The sequence below is a fragment of the Zootoca vivipara genome, chromosome 4 (genome assembly GCF_965207765.1).
Source record: "Zootoca vivipara chromosome 4, rZooViv2.hap1.1, whole genome shotgun sequence".
Taxonomy (NCBI): domain Eukaryota; kingdom Metazoa; phylum Chordata; class Lepidosauria; order Squamata; family Lacertidae; genus Zootoca; species Zootoca vivipara.
The window spans coordinates 78,931,260-78,956,111 of record NC_142587.1 but is presented as its reverse complement, the minus strand read 5'-3'; the positions used below and the strand labels follow the sequence as shown (position 1 = coordinate 78,956,111).

Below are 24,852 nucleotides of genomic sequence, written 5' to 3'. Positions count from 1 at the left end.
AAAGGAAGAGAATTGTGGTTACATGGTGGTTTTTCCACATTGTATGTGGTTAAGACTTTTTTTTTTGCCTTGTCATTTGTTAACACCATCCAGAATTTTACTGTCTAGGATGTGGTATAATAAAGTTTTCTGACAGATGAATGAAGGCATAACAGGTTCAGTTTATTTCTGCACTGAACACCTGTGAACCAGGGGTGCCCCGGTTAACATCCCTTGAATGTGGCAGCCCCTGTTGGTTTGAGCAGGAAGTTGCTTATCTTCAAACCGGAACAAAAACCCAAACCACTAGAGTGAAGGCAGGGGGGAGATGCAGAATTGAAAGCAAACATTTAATGTGATCTGGCTTACTGAAAGAAGCAAAATCCATTTTTTTAACGAATCTCTAGATGTACTATTGATTTCACACAACAGACTGAACAGTTTTCCACAAATCCACAGCAGATTGAAGGCAGCAGTGTGTGTTTCCTAAATTGCTGTGTTTTGTACTTACTAAAAGTATTTCCTCATTCAGTATTGCTTGTGTAAAGATCTTCACTTTTGTGAGGCTAAAAGTAGAAAGCTTATTCCGGAAATGCTTTTATTTCTGAATGCACTCAAGAGGCATTTGTATGTACATCTGTGTGATGCACTTTAAGGGGGTTGTTGCAGGAGAAAGGTCATGGCGCATAGTATGTTTGCACTGCAAAGTAGCTAAACTGCTCTGGTACCAAACACCAAAGCTGCTCTTCAAACCTGGGGTACTAAAGAGCTATTTGTGGGAAGTGATCCTTGAGTGGAATTCCTCTTGAGGGCAATGTGCATGATATATGCCTCTGAATCACAACTCAGATCTACATTGTATTTGGGCTTCATTATCCACAGTTCTGGCGTTAACAAACACACCCAAACACCATTCCTTTTCTTCAGAACTCACGTCGTGTTAACCTGCTTGACTATCTTTGAAAAACATGGGGAGTTTTTGAAAGATAATAGCTGTAGTATATTGCCAGAAGCACATTATTTCCTCAAGTGCTTGATTCATTGAAAGGTTCTTAAAGGGTTACTGTCAACCGTCAGTCATGAAGCAAAACCCTAGGATGAAAAATGTGAAGCATTCCAAATCTAATGAGTCATAGTATTTGTTGCTTGTGTATTTGAGCATATGTTTTGAAACATGCGATGGGATTTGGGTTCATTAACTTGGATACCTTTTTTTTGTTTTTATATGGAAATACAGAAACAACATTGCTTCTGATGTAGTATGAATAAGGGCTTTGGCAGTATATGGTGGCTTCTTTTGCTGCTTGCTTGGTACATTTGAAGAGCCCTGCTCGCTGCCAGGCCAGTAGCCCACCTAATCCAGTCTGACATAATATATAACTAGAAATGCTTGTGATAAGGTCACAAGCAGGGCATGATGCCAGTAATGCTGCCCCTTTGCTGCCATCCATCAACTGGTGCTCAGTGGCACACTGCCTCAAACATTAATATTCTGCTAAGCCATCTTTGCTAATAGCAATTTATGGGTAAACTAATGTATAATCCACCTTTAAAGCTGCTTAAGCTGGTGGATGGTGCCACATCTTGTGGCAGCCAGTACCAAAAATTATGATACACTAAGGGATTGTAGCTGCTCAATAAAATTCCATCTTTATACAGTCTGTCTTACTTTTAGTACACTTAAAAGTAAAACAAAGCAGCAGTTGTAATTGGTTTGGGTGGGTTGTTCTTACAACTGCCAGTTGCTTTGAAATAAAGCAGATAATGGTTTTAATTAACTAGCATTTTGAAAGAATTTTTGTATTCATTATCCAAGGACTTACACAGCTGAGAGTTGTAGATTTCATTCATTTTCTCCTATTCTTCTGATAGGTCAGCATGATGGACCTTTGCCTCGGCAACATGCAGGGTTGTTGCCAGAATCCCTGATTTGGGCCTACATTGTACAGCTCAGCTCTGCATTGCGGACCATTCATACAGCAGGATTGGCCTGTCGGGTAATGGACCCCACCAAGATTCTGGTAACTGGAAAAACAAGGTAACATGAAACATGTTTCAACATTGCATTGTTGATTACAAGTGTAGCCTGTGCATACAGAGGTGACTAGTATTGTTTCTGAATTAGACTGAGGACTGATAGAGACAAAATGTTCGCTAGGGTTGCTGGATAGTGAGGGAGATTGATTGATCCCTTCTCAAGCTCCTCTCCTTCATGTGTGAAGTTTGTCTTCAGAATGATAATCTAAGGTGGTGAAGCCAGCTAAATTTCAGGAACATGGATGCAGAGCTTCTCCCCAAGGGCAAGCTCGTTTTGGATCGAGAAAATAGAAATGGCGCTATTCTCCTAGTTTGTGAAAACTGTAGTCATGAAACCTGCCAAAGTTCAATTGAACAGAGCCAGAGGCTATCATGCTAGGTGATTTTACATTCATTTTAAAATACTGAAGAAGTCTTGGTTGTAGCTGGGTTTTATTTCTCGCTGTCCTTGCCCCTTCCTGAAAGTATGTTCTGGGGGGGAGGGGGGAATGATTTGGAAAGAAGGCCGCCCAGATAGTCCAACTCTGCCACTTGCATGCTTATTCTCACAGTCAAAACACTGAGAATGACAGTCCATGTTTACTTCCACATCCCTCCCGCTTATCACTCTGATTGGAGGGCCCCCAGAAAATAAATCCCCATGATTCAAAGCTAGACCTGTTCATCAGAATGAAAGGTCCCCCACAGACACATTCAGAAACTTAAGGAGTCTCTTATCTGACTCAAGACACCTTGGCAATGCTCTTGAGAGCCTTTCCTGCATCATCTCAATTTTCCTCATAATTTGGGGGGGGTGCCCAGAGTCAGTGCACCCTCCTTCTACTCTCGCAGATTGATAAACCATTGGCTTTAATACCAGTTTGTTAGCAAAACTTTGCTGATGTAACTAAAGAAGTCGCAGAGGAAGTCTAACAAGCAGACTAAGGAGTTTTATAATTCTCTTCTCCTATATAATCCTTCTCCTGTCAAGGTTGCGAGTGAATTGCGTTGGAGTCTTTGATGTGTTAACATTTGATAACAGCCAAAACAATCCCCTGGCCCTCATGGCCCAGTATCAGGTAAGATCACAATATTGTCCCTTTTACTTCATGTTATTTGGTTAGTGAATATTCATCGATGATTGCATTGTTTTTATCTTGCTTTCCCCCTTCCTTAAGAACATTTGGTGTTGACATGCTTTTCTTTATTCTGTACATTTGCTTTCTTTGAGAAGTGCAACTGGATGAGCTTTATTAAAGCAGCCTCCTCTGCTGGTAGGATTAAAACATAAAAGATTTGCCTTTGCATATAGGCAAGGACTGCTTTTCATTAGTTGCCATTACAATTCATGCAGCACTAGCAGTGCTTTGCAAAGTTTTGGAAGCAAAATGCAGGCAAGTCCCTGCCTCTATAACAAACTTACAATTTAAGATAGAGAGTGTGTTAAAAACAGATTAGAGCAAAGGGTAGTGAGGGATACATTTGAATCAGTGATATCAAACTTGGGTATATTGTGTATAAATTAAAATAAATGTCTCATCCTTTCTAAAAACCCTCTTCAACAACAACCAATAATGGGAGATGGGAAGAAGTCTCGCTGAGTTTCAGAACTAAAGAAACACCTTAGCTTTGTCAGCAACAATCATACTAACTTCTTCCAGATGGAATGGAGAGCATGCAAGTTTGCCATAAAACCAAGTTGTTTTTTCTTCTTTGTTCTTAACTTTCCACTAAAGGAAAAACACCTCAGTCCAGCCGGTGAAGCACAATATATATTGTTAAGTTTACAACTGTTTTACATGTTCACCTCTTTGTTTGGAAAGGATTCTCTTCACTTGTTGGCAGAAAAATGAGAGGGCTGTGTAGGTAGGCATACGTACTTTTGACATCGACTTTAGGAAAATAGGGCCAGTTTTTCCTGTGAAGTACTGCATTCAGAAAGCCAATTAATTGTTTTAAGACTTGAAACTTGAAGACACAGTGCCGCTATATGCTTTTGCAATGCATATATTTGTAAATTTAATTTTAAAAAAAGATCTGAGAAGAATATGCAGCTTTCCAAGATATGTATAGTTGCTTGAAGTGTAAGTTAAGGGAGAGGGAGGGAGCTAGGAAACTGGATGTTGAGATTGGTGGAGAATAGTGAATTGACCTGTTCACAGCCCTAGTAGTTTATAGTAAGTGTTCTAAAGGGGGAATAACGTTTGTGGGGAGGGACACATGTCCTGAGGTTAATGTGCTCCCCACCTTGCACTGTACACTTTCAGGTGGAAAGAAAGATAAAACGCCATGGTTCTCACTCTCCAAAGGCCTCCTCCCCTTAAACAACTATTTAAATGCTCAGATTCAGGGTTGGCTGTCGGCACCAAACAAAGCCCTCTAGCTTTGCATAGCACAGCAAAGAAAAGTATCAGAACAGAAAAAAAGAATTTTCTTCTTCTCTCCCCTCCCCCTTCATAGTGATGCAAATTGGGTAAAGGAGAGAGTTGTAAGTGGAACTGAACTTGACTATATGGCATCATATTTATTAAACATATGTGATGAAGTGGTTTGTGATAATTTTTTCAGTTTTGAGCATTATGTTAAAATAGATCTATCTAAGGTATTCTTATCTCTCTCTTTTTAAGTGCTAGGAAAGCTAATGATATTCTACTGACCCTGGTTAGACTTATTTGTTCACTTTTCTTTAGCAAGCAGACTTGATCTCCCTTGGGAAGGTGGTGTTGTCTTTGGCTTGCAATTCTCTGGCAGGAATTCAGAGGGAGAATTTGCAGAAAGCAATGGAACTGGTGACAATCAACTATTCCTCTGATTTGAAGAATCTTATTTTGTAAGTTACTTTGAAATCAACTTATTTTTAAACTAGATTAAAACATGCCAGTGACAATTTGCTTACGGTTTGTTCATGCACACATTGTTAAATTGGGAGTGGCGGTTCATGGGATGTTCCTACATTGAATGTGTGTGCACAAGATCTTCTCCAGCATGATTAGTTTGCCCTTGGAACAGCACCTATGTGGAAGGATTTCTGTATGACTGTTCAGATATAGAGGGATGGCGGTGAGTGGGGAAGGTATCGGAACAAAATTAATTTACCCTCCTAATTAGAAACGTTGTGTAGCTGAATCTCTTGAGTTACTGTTGACTTGTACTGAAATTAGCATGAACTTAAAAAAATTATTGTCCTTAACCTCAAACTTAAGCATTTTTCAGATCCTGACATATTTGTTTTTAGCTCCTTATGCATTATACTTGTATAGTAAAAGTTGCATTATATCAGAGTTCAAATTCCCATTCTGCCATGAAGCAGTCACAACCTAATCTGCCTTACAATATTGTTGTGAGGATAAAACATGGGAACCAGGTGTGTTGCCTGAAGTTCTTGGAGGAAGAGCAGGATAAAAGGAAAAATGGAAAACAACTTTGCACTACATCATCAGCCAGTCAAATAAATATAGCCTCGAATGCCACCTCCTAATGTTGCTACTGTCTTTCACATAGCTGCAGTGGTGTTAAATGTTCTGTATGTGAAGTAGAGCTTTGTGCCATATTTTCGCTTTTATAGATTAATAAAATTACTTTTCACAGATGGAACCTCTTTTAAAAGAAACTTATTTCTTTAGCCCCGTTTTTAAAGTAACTTTTAAAAACTGCCTTGTTAGGTATTTGCTGACTGACCAAAACAGGCTTCGAAGTGTAAATGATATCATGCCTATGATTGGTGCAAGATTCTATACTCAGTTGGATGCTGCCCAAATGAGAAATGATGTAATAGAAGAAGACCTTGCAAAGGTAAATGCAAAGATAGTGCACATTTATCTCTCTTTTCTTAGGGAAGCTGGTATTGCCAACAGGTTCCCAAAGTCTGTAAATGTAGTACGATTGAGATCTGCCATCTTGCCATAGGGTGATGTACCCATCTGTCCCCCATTGCTGTTTAAACGATAATACAGTTTGGAAGATACTCTTGTTACAGAGCAATGGTTTTCCAGCCTCAGGGTCCCCACAAATTTCACTTTGATCCATACATATTCACGTACCTCATTGGTTAATAATCCTATTTAGTGGGATGGTAAAGCTGTTAACTTCTGCCCATTTTAGAAAGGCAATGGTGAGATGCAAGGTATCTCAGCTAAGATGCTAACCTGCTGACAGTGTTTGAAACTCCCATTTTTCTAGACACATTTTGAGATATGGAATTTCATTAGCACAAGCAGTTTCTGAGCTTTGGATGCAGTACTGTGCCTAAGATTTCAGGTTCAAACTACAGTGGAAGGACAGGAGGACCCTTTTCTGCTTCCCCACTTCCAGCTACTCTCTGAAGACTGGAGAAGAGACCCTTTTAAGAATATTAGGGGAGGCAGGGGAAGGACTAGACCATGTGAAAAATGAACATAATATCTTAGCTGCAGTTCATTCACTTTCAGCTTTGTATTGTTGTCATGAAAAAGCGCACCTAGACATTCCATTGTTGTGCCCGTAACCTAGGTTTAAGGTGCCATTTAGCTCCTAGCTTTCACATCTCAGTTTCTAACATTGCCTGCTGAAGGGCACCTTGCCCTGTAGTGGTCTTCAAATAACAGCACTGATTGGAGCTCAAAATGGATCTGGGAAGCATGATGGAAATTGCTGCCCAGTGCTATGATACAGCCTGCTGAAAAATGAAGGCAAATCTACTACTTAGATCAGGGGTCAGCAAACTTTTTCAGCAGGGGTCCGGTCCACTGTCCCTCAGACCTTGTGGGGGGCCGGACTATATTTTTGGGGGGGGAATGAACAAATTTCTATGCCCCACAAATAACCCAGAGATGCATTTTAAATAAAAGGACACATTCTACTCATGTAAAAACACCGGCCAGGCCCCACAAATAACCCAGAGATGCATTTTAAATAATAGGACACATTCTACTCATGTAAAAACATGCTGATTCCCGGACCGTCCGCGGGCCGGATTTAGAAGGCAATTGGGCTGCATCCGGCCCCCGGGCCTTAGTTTGGGGACCCCTGACTTAGATCATAAAGATGTGGAAGTATAAGAAAGTATACTAGTTCTCCTCTGTTCTCCTGTGATTATCAAGCAAGGTGTGATTTCCTGAAAAGTCTTTTTTAAGATTAAAAAGTAGATAAGGAGGTCTGTCCATTTTGTATGGAGTGTAAAGACTTAAGTTGAACCAAGTTCTCATTAAAAGCAACATGACAGACATTTAAGTCCCATCCCTTTCAGTGAAATGTAAGTTTAATCCCCACCCCCGGATCTAACTATATGGTTATTTGATTATAATTCATACTAGAGCAAAATATAAATAGCACCTGTCAAGCTTTTATTTTTCTCTTGTCATTTAGGAAGTTCAGAATGGAAGATTATTTCGGCTTCTTGCAAAATTGGGAACAATCAATGAGAGGCCAGAGTAAGGAATTCAGCATTTTCTGCATCAGTGTGTTTTAAAGAGGCACCAACAAAGAGTCTTGAATGTTCACGTATGATGATGGACTTCCAAAGTATAGAAGCCTCTGAAAGATGGGCTAGGTTACTTTGGTCAGTTGGTAGCACACTGTCCAGAACTTCCTTGTATGTGAATATGTGTTTTACCCCTCACTTTTCAGTTGGGTAATAGATCCTGGTTTGAGGCTTGCCTGAAGATAGAGAATTATTAGTGCAAGGTGATGTTTCATGAGTTGCAAGATTTCAAACGATTTTAAAACTCCAAACTATTGGTGCATTCTTGGGAAGGTATTTCAGTTTTTTCTCCCAACAGCAGCAAATACTCTCCATGTGCATACAGTTGCTACAGTGCCAACTCTGGAGACTGGGAGCAGTAATTGATAATTGTAGAGATTGCATTCTCCTGGACACTGTAAGTCTGACCTCAATGACTAATGGTGCCAAATGTAACCTTAAGCAATAGATTGTTTGATTCATCCAGAGTGTTAGGGAACTAGTAGGGATTCCCCCCCCCCCCCACTTAAAAACCTTATTAACATGGTTTTCAAAATCAGCTAAATTATGATATCAGGAAAGAGGTGTGCAGCATAGTTGCTTAAGATGCTTTTAGCCCCATGAAGAGTTTGTTTTTTAATTTTAAACTCTGGACTGAAGGGTGTATCGCACATTCCTCCTCCTTAAATTGTGGGGGGAATAACTTGCTACAAAGTAGAAACTTCTTCAGAGAACACTTAGTCTGAGATGTTTATGAACTTGTACTTGTACTAAGAAACACAAAACACTCTGTTTTACAATAGATTTCAGAAGGACCCAACATGGTCAGAAACTGGAGACAGATACCTCCTGAAGCTGTTTAGGGATCATCTTTTTCATCAGGTGACAGAAACGGGCACTCCTTGGATAGACCTCAGTCACATTATCTCTTGTCTTAACAAGGTAAATGAGTGACTGTATTTTACGTTTATTGCAGATAAACTGTGTAACTAGTCTGTCTTTCCTCCTCCTGTTATTTTTAATTGGGCTGCAAGCAAGTTGTCTTAAAGCAGATATGGTTCTCAAATTGGCCTTCAGCTGTGTGTGCAGGTGAGTTCACACGGTGTGCATGGTGGCACTGTTAAAATGCCCTACGTGTCGGTGGTGCAAATGAGTGCTTCATTGGCTGCATCAGAAGCAATGTGTGCATGTGAGACACACTGGCCTGGCTCAGATATGACACTAAACCCTAGCTTTGTGCTATTGTGATGCATTGCAGGGAGTTTTGGACTTGCCTGCTCCCCTCTTCATCTGTGTTTTAAAACTAACTGGCTCTACATCTGTCAAGGACAAATTGTTTGTAGTTTAAACTGTGGTTTATGCAAGGATCAAACCGTAGTTTCTGACCATGAATTGTTCCCATAAAAAAAAGGTAGTTTAAACCTACCGGTTTGTTTTTGTCAGATGTGACAAACTTTGCTTAGCTTAAAAAGCAAATTCTTCCAGTTTCGTGGCTGCACTGGAGGAGGAGGAGGAGGAAGGAGGAAGGGGAAGCATGAGCTCAAAGGTAAACCAGGCTTTCCCCCGTTGTGCTAAACCAGGCATCCCCAAACTTGGCCTTCCAGATGTTTGGGGGCTACAATTCCCATCATCCCTGACCACTGGTCCTGTTAGCTAGGGATGATGGGAGTTGTAGTCCCAAAACAACTGGAGGCCCGAGTTTGGAGGTGCCTGTGCTAAATTGTGGTTTAGCTTTACATCTGAACCCTGGGCTCTCTTGTACATTATATTCAGTGAAAATTCTATTGTTGTGTCTAGTTCAAAGCGCTTGACCTCTTAACATTAAATTCAGAAGCTGATAGGGATCTCTTCGTTCAGTTTAGACTTTAAGGAACAAAATGCCTAATGCTCTAATACTAGAGACCAATCCCTATCTTTCTCCAGTACTCTTGCCCTAAGGCTATTTGTTGTGTTGTGTGGTGTGGTTTATGAATGATTGCCTGTTTGACTATTCCCACTTGTCATGTAATCCCTGCATATGGAAAGCTACTACATGCTGAACGATTTTGAGGGTCCTTTCAGCGAATTCTGTAGTTTTAACTCTGCACTGTGTGATGAAGTACTTTTGTCCTGAATCTTTCATTGGATGGCCCTGGGATCTAGTATTATGAGGGGGAGAAAAAACATCTCCATCCATTCCCCTCCCCTCCCCCCCCCACATAATTTTATACAGCTCTATCATAAACCCTCCTTACTCCCACCAATAAAAAGCTCCAAATGTTGCAACCTTTCCTCATAGGGGGAGTTGCTCCAGCCCCCTTGATGGTTTTGGTTGCCCTTTTCTGCACCTTTCCCAGGTCCACAGTAGACTTTGAGGTGTGGTGACCATTATTACACAACATTGAAATTGCAGGTATGCCATAGATCTGGATAATGGCCATTATGACATGGGCAGCTTTATTTTCAATCCTTTCCCTAGCAATCCCTAATTTACCCTTTTCACAGCTGTCGCATCCTGCGTCGTTATTGTTATTTAGCTGCCCCCCTGCCCCCCCCCGCACTTCCTTCTCGTGCTGCCTCAGAGGGGTTCCCGACCTCCTGGAACAGATTTTCAGCAGGCACCCAAGGCTGCAAGGAGATGTTGATCGGAGTTGCAGGCAGAACGCTGTATTCGGGATGCTCCCACCACATGAACAAACCCAAGATCCCCCAGTCAAAACCATTAGTTTTATGAATATGGTATCGGGTCCCACTATGTGAATATAAATGGAAGTTTTTCTGCACTTTGATTTCAGCTAGATGCTGGTGTGCCAGAAAAGATAAGCCTCATTTCCAGAGATGAGAAGAGTGTACTTGTGGTGACGTATAGTGACCTAAAACGCTGCTTTGAAAACACTTTTCAAGAACTGATTGCAGCCGCGAACGGCCAGTTGTAGTACTTGCTGAAAGCATGCAGGACGTTGCTGAAGAACATAACTAATAGCAAATTGCACTACAGCTGATTGTCGTCATCTCATTTCACACTTTTGGGAAACAAAACAGCAGGAGATGTTGCACTTCAGTCAGGTACACTGTTACTTGAAGGGAAGAATGTTTTTGCTTACCCTTGAGCTCTGGCTGCCATTGGAGGCTTTATCTGTGAAGAATTTATTTTAAAATAAGGAACGCATCGGGAGAGTATGATGTTCCTGCTTTTATTTTTTCCACTCGTATATGCACTAATTTTAATTTTTTAAAGACTTTTCTGATCTCCGGTGTTTTGCCACATTGGATACTTACTAAGGGAATCTCTTTGCAAGGACATTTCTGGGATTTTTATTTTTATTTTGCCACTGAATATACTGCGGAACTTATTTGTTTTGATATTATTTGCACCCCAGAATACTATAAAGGACCAGGTGAATAATTTCATAGAAATTGTGTTCTGTAAATTTACAGTGTAGCTTGTAACCTCTGTAAAACCGTGTCTTATGCCACCCACTGTTAGGTTCACCAATCAAAACCAGAAGATGCATATTTTTAAAAAAAGGAAGGGGAAAAATCAAGTTGGGTATTATAGAAATGTCACATGTAAAATCCCCTTTTATTTGGCTGAAGCTTTGTCTAAGCAAAACAGCACCATTTTGAGATCCGTAACTTTGAGAGCATATCCCAATTGCTCTAAACACAACCAGCGCCTTTTAAATAAAATACCTGTTTGTATATTTTCCTGCTATTCAGATGCATCCACATTTATGCAATTTTTAATAGAATTTTTAAAAGGAATTGTGTTACAGACCTGAGGATTCGGGCGTTTATTCATTTAATTTACTTATGGTATCCTTTTTTGTATAAAGTTTTGTTCTTTGAACCACAGCTTTATTATGGTACTTTACACTGGATACAGATACAAAGACACTGTTTGGAAGATTAACTACACACAGCAGTTGTCTGGCATCAAGAGCTTTTGAAGTTTTATAGCCTGATTCTGGAAGAATGGTGGTCTGCTGTGCCTTTGCAGTCACTGCTTAGCCCAAAGTAATATTACTTTTGATAATACTCAACACATGAATATTCAGTCTTCAAGCCTGGGATTTCTCCCCCCCCCCCCAATTAACTTTCTGATACTGGACCTGCATTTGTCCTCAAGCTTGGGTATTCAAGGGAATTTGTAGTGGATCACCTACGCTTTGATACTGAAGACTGCCAAATACGTATAATTTCCCCCCCTTTCTTAAAGCAGTAGTGAAGACTGTATATCTGCATCCTTTCCCCAGCACTGAATGTTTTAATAGCACTGGGTGCTCACCATGAAGACGATGTGGAAACTCTCTCCAAAAGGTGTCAGGACAGACTCCAAGCACTTGCAACTGATGTTACTGGCACCCATTTTATTAATTCTCAATATTTGTAATTTCAGGTGAATTTTTAATAATTCTGTCCAGTTTTATAAGCTTTAATGATGACACTCCTTTAGATTTGCCTCAAGGAAAGCAGTGCTCTTCAGAAGGAAGGCTGTGGAAGACTAGGGACACCTGTTGCGCCTCTAAATGAGAAATTGCAGAGCCTGTGGTTTGGTAGCATAAATAAAATCAGTTGTTTTATCTGGGGGAAAAATTAAACGGAGCATAATGTTTAATAATGAGAAGATAACAGTTGCCACACTGTTGTCCTTTTTTTAATCTCCAAAGGAACAGGGACTTTGAGATACGAACCTGGCAACCAGTCTTTTATCATTCGCTCATGTATATGAGGAAGAGCAGCTGTCTTTTTATATGTTTTTGAAAAATCATATTGTGATTCTTTTGTACAAAAAGTAGTACTTGTATTCTAGAAGAAATATTGAATGCTTAATTTGTATGCGGGCTGAGGCTTTTTCTTTTCTTTTCCCCACTGTTGTTTTCTTTGAAAATGAAAGGGATCATCTCTTCAGTTGCGGGAATTAGGAACCTTTTGACAGATTATTTTGTGGACCAATATTTTGGGAAAAGCAAAAGCAAGGGGGGTGGGGTGTAATGCAAGGCCTCCAGTCTCATCCTTGCTGTACCAACAAGCCCACCTCTGAAACGGCAAGTTGCATTTTGCTAATTTGTCTCATTCTGTTAGTGTACATTGCTTTAGCCCCAGTAATCTCAGGACTTGGTTTAAGGTTAAAAAAATAATTTTTGAAAGAGAGCAGAGAGCCAATAAGTTTCCATAAGTAAACTCCATCCAAGAAATATCTGCTGTTGGGTAATGCATAGAACAATGTGGAGAATTGTTTGTTTTTATTTGGTCTGTGTTTTGGAATTTTCTGCTTTGGTGTTTTTTTGGGGAGAGCCCTTCTACTCCAATATAATTCCATTTAGAAGGCTGTCTGTCCAGAAACTAGCATGTTCCATTCATTGGAAGAGTTATGTATGTAATCCCTAAAACAGCGCAGCAATGTTTTTCTTAAACAAGGCATACTTTTTTCATGCGGGGAAATGATTCTGACCTTCCTATCTTTACAGCTAAAAGCACAGAAAGGACAACCTTTTGAAATCATGTGATGTTAGTCCATTTAAATTTTCTTACCTGTTCTTAGGTTGCTTGTTTGGGTTTTTGTTTTTGCTACACTGTAAATACTTTATTCGGGGTACATAATGTCTTTCTTTTCCTTCTAATTTTCCCTTGTTCCAGTAAAGTTTTAGACGTGAACAGCTTCCCCTAAAAAGCACCAGTGTTACATTCTGATGTCATGATCCCACTCTGTGTTACCTTTTAATCTTGTTTTTCATTCTTTTCATGTGTACAGCAGTATTTTTAATAAAGAATACCAGAAATAACATAGCCTTCTTTTGAGCATGCAAAGGTGTGGGTATTGTGTGCCACTTCTTGTGTAGTTGACTTAAGCTCTTTTATGGAGTTGTTTTCTTCATATTTCACTCTACCCCCCACTCTACTGCAGGGTTTGTGGAACAGTGTTTGGCTTGCAAGCATTGTTTATCTGGTGTTCAGATATAGTATACAGTCTGGAGAGAACAGTGATGTGCATTTCTTGCTGATAGGCAAATGGTAGAGCTCGTCTGTTTGTTATCAAACTGACTCCAGATGCTGAAGTAATCCGAACCCTCTGAAAAAATGCTTTTAAAATAACTTCCACTTTTGTTTGAGCTCCCATATCAAATTAAGATACATTTTGCAATTTACTTCTTGGAAAATTACGCATGAGTTTTATGTAGTTTTCCATTTTTTATTGATTTGAACTATTAACTGAAAATATATATAGTAAGGCATGGTCAAGGCCTTTGTACCCTCAAACCTCCCTGTGATATGTTTTATATAAAGTGTAAAAAGTCCTAGAACTTTGTACAATTGCATAAAATTGCCAGTATGCCTTTTTCTTTGCATAAATTAATCTGGAACCACCTGTTGCTTGAAATGAATTTTGCTTAGAAAGTTTATTTTGCAAGTAGACTAAAATGAAAGCTGCAGCAAGTTTTGCTTCGTACTCTTTTTCTCTGGCAGTCAGAGGGCAGAAAAACTTTAGGATCCTGCCAGCTATTTTTTTAAACCTGCAAAAAGTCTGCAAGACCAGTTTTCATATTTACACCTTCTAAACGTGCATGCATGACCTTGCTGTTCATTGTCCCTGGGTTTTTTCCCTCAAGCTGGAGTGTGCTTAACAGGAGAAGCTCTAAGGGCTTCACCTTGTGTAATATTTTGTAAGCATGTGGGTTGCAAAAGCATGCTTTCACATCATACTGGCCCATGTGCCAGAGGATAAGGCTTGTCTTCAATTCCTTTCTGCAGCTACCCGTGTTTCCCCTTTTTAAAGACACCGTCATAACTTTTTTTCCTCAAAAAAAAAAAACACAGGGTGGCTTACTTTCGGTGGGATGTCATTATTATTATTATTATTACCAGTCGGTTTTTATGGCTCAGGGCACTGGCTCAGGGCGCTGCTGGGCTCTCTTGAGTGCTCGGCGCTGCAGCAGCCACCGGTTCCGGGTGGCGGGGCAGCAGGCGTCCTTGGCCAGGCCAGGCGGAGGCCGCTGGCTCAGGCGCTCCAAGCTCCTTGGCCGCAAGCATGGAAGCGGCAAGGACGGCGGTGGACAAGAAGGCGGAGCGCGGGGATGCAGCCAGCAAGGCGGGAACGTGATCAGCTGTTAAGCGGAGCTCTTGGAGCGCCGCTTCACAGCTGATCGCGCTCCTGCAGTGCCGGCCGCATGGAGTGACTCTGTGAGTGGAGGTGTGGGGTTTGGTTTCCGCGGCACGGAAATATGGCTTATTTTGGGGGTATATCTTATATTTCTCAAATGCCTAAAAACCCTGCCATGGCTTACTTTATGACTACATATTAAAAAAGGGGAAACAGGGTACACACGATGGCAAGCACACCTTTCCTGCTGACCGCTTTGAATTCAAACAATGCCTTGGGCAAGTACAGAATTCTATGTATGCAGCTGCATATAGACCATGGAGAAAAAACTCACCTTTAGAAGGGCCCAATGATCCACAGAATGAAGAAGCTTCTCTTTATCACACTACCAGTGACTTAGCTTGAATTCATCCCCCCAAAATAAGGTTGATCTTCTGAGAGGCCTTGACAAATACAGTACTTTGGCTATTTGAAATTGCTGCTTTAAGGCAAAACTGACCAATTCAATGAGACACTTCTGCAACATTATGGAATTATTATGAACACAAGCAAAACAATCTCTCAAATGGAGCTTTGAAATAAATTTTATTGTGAAACTTTAGGAAGCATATGTAAAAATAGATGGTAAAAGTTAAGGCACAAGTAGGAGATATTTACATCCAGTTATCCTTACCAAAGTTCATTTTAAAGAATGCTTTTTAAATTCCAGTTTTTTTAAAAGGTTTCTTAAAAGCATTAGATTTGAAGATAAAAAAATATTTGTTTTTACAACAACTAATGCCCTACATGAAAATAAACCCAGGAGTTTCACTCCTCAGCTCTTTATAGATCCATTGGCTTTAATAATAGAATCATGGCTGAATAGTTGGCTGATGAAAGAGCACAAAGGTTACAGACTTATGGCTTTAGAAACTGAGTGTTCTAAAATTCTCCAGCACCCAAACACTATTCATGCTATTGGCCTAGATCCAGCTAAGGTTAATTGTGACAAATTGTCATCGAAACAAATGAATCAAGTTTAGGCATAACCAACTTGGAACAGCAAGGCCGACATCAGCTGCTATTTACAGAACAGCCATCGTGGTAGCTTACTGGTCAACCAAGGCAATGGTTCACTACCATAACTACCTGCCCCTTGGCAAAATGAACCTAGCAGCACACTCTTGGGACTAAATAAATTCAATAGTTGCAATAGCAGCAGCACAGGATTCAACAGGTATTTCAGACAGTGCAAAGCTGCAGCTGGATGCAAGTTTTGTTGCTGATTAGCTACATCAGGTTGGCCTGATGCTTTCTGCCTCTGCTGTCACTTGCAGTTGGGAGTATAAAAGCAGGCTATAATATAATAGATACGTAGAGAACTGTGTGTTCTCTCATGGAAAATACTAAGATGCTGTGCCAGGGAGTCCCCAGTATTGCCTCAAGAAAACCTGAATCCTACCTGTGTTTATTGTGCATATTTTCTTCGTGCAGTGTATATGTTGCTTCAGTAAGCTACAAGGTAAAGAGGTATGCAGGGAGCTGAGGCCCCAACACCCTCTGTATGGTTTTGAAATGTTTAATAAGGTGTTGCAGAGCTACCCTTGCCCCTGATGCATTCATTGATTGTGTCCCGTTACATCTGCTTGAACTGTTTCTACTGAACACATTCCTTCAAAAGCTGAAACAATTCCACAGCAGCACGAGAGCAAAAATGGGTATGTATCTACAAAACACTGCGGGTAAAATAAAAGTGCAATCTCCCTTAAGCGTATAACTAAGTAGACCAGAAGCAGCTTCTCGCCTGGTCAGTTTCACCATCCGCCCATCACATTGCCTGAGACCAGTGTAAGGATCTGTATTTAGGAAGTGAGAGAGATACAGTGCACAGTGCTGTCCCCCTCTCACATTTGAATAGTTATTGGGTTCCTGCTGTTGGGTGGAAGCTAGTGCTACAGCGCAGACATAACCTGTACTCTACAGGGGTGCTGTTGGGTCAGTGAGTAGCAGGAAGGAGTGTTCCGTATTTTAAATGGTGATAGTGGAGAGATGCAGCTCAGTGGAGGAGCAAGCTGCTTTGAGTAGTTCAAAGTCCTCCCTTGCTACACTGGAGGAGTGGAATAGCGAACCACCGAATTATAGCTGGGAGGAGAGAAGCCCTGCATCTGCTTCCCTTCCCAGCTGGTGCTGCCATGGGTAAATGGCAGAGTCACATCGCTGATGTGGCCGCAGCTGGAACTGTAAACCTTTGGCTTTGCGGTGTCACAAAGGACAGACTCCTTGCTTCGGCTGCCGGAGAGGAGGCTGTAAGCAAAAGTAGACGTGTTAGAATAAAATTATGTATCATTAATATGTTTCCACTATCCTCACCACTGCCATAGCGCATGAACTTGTTTGGGAACTGCATTTAGGATTTCTCATGCCCAAAACAAGACTCAATCTTCTTTTCTTTTTCTTTTTTAAAGCAAGCCTGACCAACTTCCTTACTGTCCATTCACTGCTTAGAACAGGCATCCCCAACCATCAGCCATCCAGATGTTTTGGACAACAACCCCCAGCATCCCTGACCACTGGTCCTGTTAGCTAGGGATCATGGGAGTTGTAGGCCAAATCATCTGGAGGGCCGCAGTTTGGGGATGCCTGGCTTAGAATAATTCCTGTTAATACAGCCTTTCATGGGCAAGTCCTTATTCCCTAGAGAGGAGCTAGGCAGAGGAAGGTGGCTAACGCAACCATAGCTGCCAAGTTATCCCTTTTTTAAAGGGATTTTCCCTTATGCTGAATAGGCTTCCTCGTGAGAAAAGGGAAAACTTGGCAGCTATGAACGCAACACGCGTCTCAAAGCGGCTAACATCTTGCATCCCTCCATTGTCGTGTTGCCATTTTAGTATCCTGATTATATTGCGCTGAAGCATGCACCCTTCTTGCTGTGTGTCTGCTCCAGCGCAGCTTTGAGCACTAAGAACAAAATCCACACCCCGCCCCCAGCTCTATAATGTGGTCATTTTTGTATATTGCTAACTCAAACACAAGGCAGGGACCAAATTGAACTATGCAGTGCTGTGGGAGGAGAAGTGTAAATCTTCCCCCTTTTGCAATCTTCCACTGCCCATAAAAGCCACTCCATAGAACAAGATATACCCATATGATACCCGATACCCATGGGGCAAACAGCAGATGAATGGAGAGTGGTCTTTCTAGGAAAATGGCTCACAGGAATAGGGGTAAGTGACAGATAGATTCCTAGCAAATGTCCCCACTTTGTGTTTCGTTGCATCCACAAACTGAATAGTGTCGTTGAAATCACATACCCAAAGAAAGTTTGCTTTTGTTTGCTGCCTGTCCATGTAAAACGCTTCAGTTCTTCTGAAGGCAGCACCATCCCACTGTCAGCCTGGTAATCCTGAAAGAGAACACACCTTCGGTAATGCAATTTTGTTCCTTGCGTGTTCAAGTTTACTAAGGTTACACACTTACTCTGAGTAACTCATCATCTACATGGCCCTAGATTGACTTTTTAGTAGAAGTGCAACCACGTAGGGTGTTCAACGTAGGGTGTGTACCTGTGTATGCAAAGAGTTGAGTTCGTACACCAATATTTACATGTAACATTCAACGGCCATTAAGTCTGTGTACACAATAGCTTAGCTGTACAAATCAATAAGGGTACACTCACAAATACTCATATATGTTTAGAGACAGCTTGTACCTGTATTTTGGGTAATACGTGAAGAAGTCTTATGTTAGCTGCAAGAAAAGTGGTGTATGTGCAGTGGTAAAAAAGTATTTTTGTTCCAAAAAAGTGAAAAATTATCAAATTGATAACTACTTCTTGGCTGACACTCTTCATCTACTGAGACTAAGTAGGACTGCACTTTTTAGTGTTGTGGTTTAGCATATCTTTACATATCGGAGATGTTCTTGGAGTTCTCTGAGTGTAGAGTCAGTTACAAGCTTCAGGGGCACAAAAAGGAGACCAGGCTCACAGAAGCAAGTTTTACATACTCCCAATTCTTCTCTGGCTCAGATTAAAATTCCTAGTTTACCTATCCAACCACCTCACTGATAAAGTTTCTCACCCCCCAAACGTTCTGGGTGTGTGTGTACATGTCCCCTTCTAGTGTTGCAGAATATACCTGCGAAAAGCACCAGTTTGGAAAAGTCCTGCCATTGGCACAATAATAGCGCATTAGTGGTGGATTTACACTGGACGGCCCCCTCCGCTGCATTGGTTATTATGTGCTGCTTTTGCCACGTTGTTGCATTATTGCTATCTGGAGGGGGCACTCTTGCTCAACTAAATTGGGCAAGAGGGTGGGGAAACAACCCAGAACCTTTGTGGGACAAAAAGTTACAGGATTTCAGCAGGAAGCTATGAGACATGCACTGGTTGGGAATGAAGTGGTATGTCCAAAACTGAACCTTTTGCAGGCACTGATCGTTTTTGTAAAGAACTATGCAGAAATTCTGGTTTTAGTATGCTGGCTGTTTTTGCCGTAATAATAAACATTCATTCAATACCATCATGAGCACAAATCACCGTGTATGCACAATAAAAATGACACCGGGTGCCCTCCATGTTGTGATGGGAGCAGATGGGGCAGTGCCCCAGCTACAATTAAAAAAATTAAAGAACCATTTTTGGTTCAGTGGTAATACAGCAGTAGAGAAGGTAGGTGAGTGATTGATTTCAAAAAGTCAGAATAGCGAAGTAATTCTTTAAAAATCAGGTTATATATTCCCAACTTTTTCCTAAGTCAGTTTGTGGTTTGGGGACCTTGCCCATCAACTGCCCTGAGGTTCAGGTGGAAGGACTGGATAGAGATCAAATGAATGAGTAATTAGACTAGTTCCACTGTCACACTCTACTGTGACGAACGGAGAAAAGGCCAGCCATGGTGGGGAGTGTGCACTGCATCCCTCCTAGAGGTCCCTGCAATATACAAACACACTCTCCACACAGATATATCACACCCAGCACATTATTTTCCATTTGGCTAATTAACAGTATGAAAAAAATAAGCAATGCTACTTTTAAACATGTTACTCTCGCCGTGTGCATCAACAGGACAATACCAACTTGCACAGCAAAACGAGTCGCTCTTCCCACAACATCAGCCCATCTTGGAGGAAGAGGACCACAAAGGATCTGTTGTATTCCTCTTTAGCTCAGCAACACAAGGCTGAATCTAAAACGGCAAACACCACACATTTTAGTAGGTTGATTGTGACTTACATCACATCCAAGTTTGCTTTTGGGTGAAAGTTCCTCAAAGGTCTTGACTTTCATTCTGAAGGCATTAACATATCTCCTTGAAAAGCAAGCAGAAGAAAAAGCTTGTTAGATGATTTCAAAACAAACCCTATACAGTATGTACATTGAGCTGCTCTGTTTTATATTCTTCCTATCTGTGAACATCTGAACAAGGGTGAGAAGAAACACACTCCATGGGCAGGATTTAACTAAGTTGTTGCATGAGCAGAATGAGATCCAGTTGTGCAACAGGACTTTGCCCCCTCTTTCCCCTCACACCCCCTAAATCTGTTCTGTATGGTTGGGGAAACTCCAGAAAAACTTTAGGGGGCATGCACAAAATCCATGCTGCTAGTCATTACTTTGCTATAGACGTAAAATATCTTGGTATTCCATCATACCCAGTGTTTTCGACGCTTGTGTAATTCAAGGCTGGTACTGAATTATTTCCTCTCTCGTGAGGATTAGGGGACGTTGGAGAGGAATGGTCAAATTCAGGATCCACTGATAATATAGTATTCAGAGGGATATAGTCTTTGCCATCCTACATAAACAGAAGTATAAACAAACAGAAATAGTGTAAAAACAATGCCAAGCATTGGAGTCCCCAAGCTCCCTAGGGAGTCCACCAGGACCTCCCTGAAACACCATAAACGTGGTGCACCCTGCGTTTTGCTGCTTGCCTGCTTTACGTTTGCTTGAAGTAGATCTCCCAATCTCTCCACCAGCTCTGAGAATCTTGGCCTTTCCTTTGGATCACCTTGCCAGCAATCCAGCATGATCTGATATCTGCCCAAAGCAAAAGACAGCGTGTCGTGGGTGCTGCTTCTTCTATGGCTCGCATTTGAACAGCAGACTTCAGATCTGGGAGCCACCCTGGACCCAAACTTGCAACCTGGGATCCATTTTCAAATTATTTTCTATACGTGTCCCCCTCCCTCCTCTCTCTCCTACTTTCTAACTTAAACTCTCTCTGATTTTATGTACTTCAAACCAAATACTGAAACGGTGAAAGTTCAGAGTTCAGAGCATTTGTGGGCCTTGAAGATCCACCAGTGCCGTAGAGAATACATCAAACCTCTTGGAGTATTCCAGGCATTTCTACAGAGTTAAGCTACATAGAAAATAAATAATAAAAATCCTTCCAGTAGCACCTTAGAGACCAACTAAGTTTGTCATAGGTATGAGCGTTCACGTGCATGCACACTTCTTCAGATACACTTCTTCAGATATCTGAAGAAGTGTGCATGCACACGAAAGTTCATACCTATGACAAACTTAGTTGGTCTCTAAGGTGCTACTGGAAGGAATTTTTTAAAAAAAATATTATTATTTTTGTTTCGATTACGTCAGACCAACAACTACCTGTAACTAAGCTACATAGATTTAACTGTAGCAGTTTTAATTATTTTTCATAGGATTTAGGTTCTGAGGATAGTGAGGAAGAAGTCAGTACAGTGATGATGAAACTCCTGCTTTTTCATTCTTCCTCTTTCTACATGTGAATGATGAACAAATACTTAAACTCCTCGCAAGGCTCCATAGCTTGGTTGCTCGTTTGCCAGACTAATCTCGGGGCTAGAGAAATCTCTGTTGCATTGAAATCTTAAAGCTTCTCTACTGCAGTGTAAGCCCATTATCTCTTGCCCTCCAAGCACCAGTTACGCCATTGCTCACATCAGCCTTTCATGTGTTTGAAAGGTTATCAAGCTGCTGCATCGACCTTCTCTGGCATAAGCCAAACATCAGGAGCCCCCGGGAGCCTGCATCACAGACCTCTGCCCCCAATCTCTGATAACCCTTGCTGCTCTTCACTGATTCCTCTCTCACTTGTTATCCACACACACACCCCAAAAAGCACACAGGCCTCACAATAGCCAAACCAGAAAGTTTCATTCTGTAGTTTTGCCATTATAGGACTATTGGTAAATGGTGGCTGAACAGAGTGACCGTGGAGCATAAAGGGGGAACAGGATGTCACACATCTCATGTGGTATCTCTTGAGAATCCTTGCTTTTATTTGCCAACCTCCCCATCCCGCTTAAGATAGGATTAATAGTGTGTGGGCCATGTCTGGTAGATCCTCAGATGCTGGGCTTAGGGATTTGTATGTGTAACAAAGGTGGGTTCAGTTGGCTTCAGATGGGAATTTTAACCCTCGCACAACTTTTGGCCTCAGAATTGAGGGCTATTGTTGCACTTATGGCATTTATGAAGTGACACCTGACCCAGGGTTTGTGTACAAAAATGCAGAAAAAGAAATAAGAGGGAGGGCCCATACTTTAGGAGGTAGTCATGCATGTGCTATGCATCTGAGATGCTGGGGGAGTTCTTCAAGCTCAGACTAGAAACCTAACTTGGGAGGCCTGTAAAAATCCCTTGCAAAAGAAGAGGTGAGTTTTACAAGCCCCAGATGTCTTCTACGTACATGAAAACCCCAGCAGGAGAAGGCATCCTGGCTCCACCCAACTTCACACAGGTATGTTTCTGTCATTTGCCTCACCTGTCCCTGCTGCCTTCCCCATAACCAAAGGTTTTCCCCATTTTTCCTACCACAAAACACATTCCCCTGTCCCACCAGTAGGGAGCAGCAACAGTAGGGAAAAATGGTAGGTCTTTCCCCCCCATCCTCTAGTCCAGGGGTGGCCAACTCTGAAGAGACTGTGATCTACTCACAGAGTTAAAAACTGGCAGTGATCTATCCCCCTTTGGGGTGTTCTGGTCAAAGTTCTTAAGCTTTTTTTTAGGGAGGAGGAAAGTCTCGTTTTTTAGGAGTTCAGGTCAAAGTTGTTGAGATTTTTTTAGGAAGGAGGAAGCCCCCATTTGTTAGGGGTTCAGGTCAGAGTTGCTGAGCTTTTCTGAGGCGGGAAAGCCCTGTTTTGGGGGGGGTGAAGGGCTAAAATGTTGAGCATTTTTTAGGGGAGCCAAAGTTGTTGAGCTTCTTTGAGGGGAGCCAGTGATCTACCAGTGATCTACCACAGACATCCAGTGATCTACCAGTAGATCATGATCTACCTGTTGGACCTGAAGAAGTGTGCATGCACACGAAAGCTCATACCAAAATATAAACTTAGTTGGTCTTTAAGGTGCTACTGAAGGAATTTTTTTATTTTGCTTCGACTCAGACCAACACGGCTACCTACCTGTAACTACCTGTTGGACGTGCCTGCTCTAGTCTAACAGCATGGCAGGCAAGGAAGATTATTAGAGTTGTGGTTCTTCCAAGGGCTCCTGCAAATGCACCTGGATTTAAATTAATTTGGAGCCTGTATTCACTGGGATCCCTAACACCACTGATCCTAATAGGCTTTTGGTGTCATCAAATTGTATTGCCATCCATTTAGATTTTTCTGGGAATATCCTGCATACAGGAGTCTGGTTGCGTCAGTGGTTGGGAACTTCTAGTCCTTGGGCTTCAAGATCAGCCCAACAAGTCATTTTGGGGGCACCACACCTATCTTTCTTAGCCTGACGTCATATATGACACCAAGCATGGGAAAGTTCAGGAGGTAGCTGCTGCAGGGGAAGGCAAAATGTAGCATTTCTCAAATTTGTTGCTTTTTTCTTTCCCTCTGAACAGAAAAATGAAAAAAGCACAGAATTTTGCCTGCAAAAGAAGAAGGGGCAGTGCACTCCCAATTCTTCCTTTACAGCCACTGCTTGAATTCAAGCTGATGATGCAAAGGAACGAACCATCCTTTGCAGCCATGGCTTGAATTCAATCCAGTTGCAAAGGAAGAATTGGGAATGCAACTGCAGATTGGGGCCACAATCACCTGATGTTATTTCATATCAGGTGAATGAGAGGATGTGTGGCCTCACCGGTCAAAGTAGTCTGTGTGGGGCTGGCCACTTCCAGACCTGGCCCTCTAGCTGACTCCAACTTCCCAGCCCTGACTTACAGAATCATCACCCCAAAATCGTTTTGATGTCCCTTTCTGATATCATGTTCTCCATGAATGTGTCTCCATAGGAATTACACAGAATCATTCTGATTGTGAGATGTGCATAGGAACTAGTATACATTCATCCTAAATTGTGTGTGTGTGGCCCTCCATGCTGTCTGGAGCTTAGGGGAGCTGAAGTCCAAAACATATGGAAGACCACAGCTTAGGCACCCCTGCCTTAAATCCCAAAGCCAGAGAGCAGATCTTAAGGATAAGTTCATTTAAGGAAAAAGCTGGCTGAAGCCAAAGCCAAATTATGTTTTTAAGGAAAGAGAGGGAAAATGATTCAGGAAGGGGTGACTTAGAGTAGAGAATGTGGTGCTTAACCTTTTCACCACCTACAATTTCTCTGTTCCGGTCCCGTCCCCTGCCTAAAACTAGGTTAACTATCTGCCTACAGCAGGGGTGGCTAAGCGGTGGCTCTCTAGATATTGTTGGACTACAACTCCCATCACCCCTGACCATTGGTCATGATGGCTGGGGATCATGGGAGCTGGAATTCAACATCTGGATGGCCACAGATTAGCCACCCCCAAATGAGTATTTGTGAGGGTATGAACACATTTGAAACCTGGGAAGGTTTGCGCACCTCTTTCCCAAATCCTATTGTTCTAAATTCCCAAAGCACTTTTATCCTAATGAAGGTTGATGGCATTTTGTTACATGTGCACACTGTTTGGCTTGTCCCAAAGTAATGCATGCCCAAAATGATACTGTCCAAAGCACTCGTACATCTCTGGGGTTGCAAAATCTGGGGCTTTCATTCTTATGCCTTCTTTTAACTTGTTGAAAAAGTCTTCATCTATCTGAACACCTGGATAAGGAGATGCACCTAAAAGAGAAGAATTAAAAAAAAAACCACTCGGAAATTGGAACAGAGAGAATAACAAAGGAAACCACAGACACTTCTGACATGTGAACCTTTACAACATTTGCATCCTGTTAGAGACTAAGCATTTTCTAAATCGAGTTGCCAACCTGTGCGGCCTTCCAGAAATTTTGGACTCCAGCTCCCATCAGCCCCGTCAGCATGGGACCTGGTAGCCCATCAACATCAAGAGGCCACAGGCCAGCCATCTTCCTGCTCTAAAGCCTGAGATCTATTTTGCTTCCCACCACGCTTCTGTTCTGTTTGGGTGATGGGCAATGAGTTCTGATG

At 41.7% G+C, this 24,852-nt stretch overlaps 2 protein-coding genes across 5 annotated transcripts in view; one reads left to right on the top strand and one right to left on the bottom strand.

Moving 5' to 3' along the window:
* PAN3 (poly(A) specific ribonuclease subunit PAN3) overlaps positions 1-13,197 on the top strand; it is a 58,099-nt gene extending 44,902 nt beyond the window's left edge. For 2 of the 3 annotated variants that reach the window (XM_035114556.3, XM_035114555.3), the window contains 7 exons: positions 1,852-2,017; positions 2,987-3,074; positions 4,686-4,825; positions 5,658-5,787; positions 7,339-7,403; positions 8,236-8,374; positions 10,207-13,197. In XM_035114556.3, coding sequence (XP_034970447.2) covers positions 1,852-2,017; positions 2,987-3,074; positions 4,686-4,825; positions 5,658-5,787; positions 7,339-7,403; positions 8,236-8,374; positions 10,207-10,347 — 869 coding nt within the window. In that variant the 3' untranslated portion in view covers positions 10,348-13,197. Of the gene's footprint in view, positions 1-1,851; positions 2,018-2,986; positions 3,075-4,685; positions 4,826-5,657; positions 5,788-7,338; positions 7,532-8,235; positions 8,375-10,206 lie in introns of all 3 variants that reach the window. The other variant, XR_009557504.2, reaches the window with a different exon arrangement.
* Positions 13,198-15,079: 1,882 nt separating this feature from the next.
* FLT1 (fms related receptor tyrosine kinase 1) overlaps positions 15,080-24,852 on the bottom strand; it is a 110,448-nt gene continuing 100,675 nt past the window's right edge. For both annotated transcript variants that reach the window (XM_035114270.3, XM_088668251.1), the window contains 6 exons: positions 24,426-24,525; positions 20,430-20,535; positions 20,148-20,290; positions 19,729-19,804; positions 17,804-17,895; positions 15,080-16,796 (listed from right to left, as the gene is read on the bottom strand). In XM_035114270.3, coding sequence (XP_034970161.2) covers positions 16,595-16,796; positions 17,804-17,895; positions 19,729-19,804; positions 20,148-20,290; positions 20,430-20,535; positions 24,426-24,525 — 719 coding nt within the window. In that variant the 3' untranslated portion in view covers positions 15,080-16,594. The remainder of the gene's footprint in view (positions 16,797-17,803; positions 17,896-19,728; positions 19,805-20,147; positions 20,291-20,429; positions 20,536-24,425; positions 24,526-24,852) is intronic.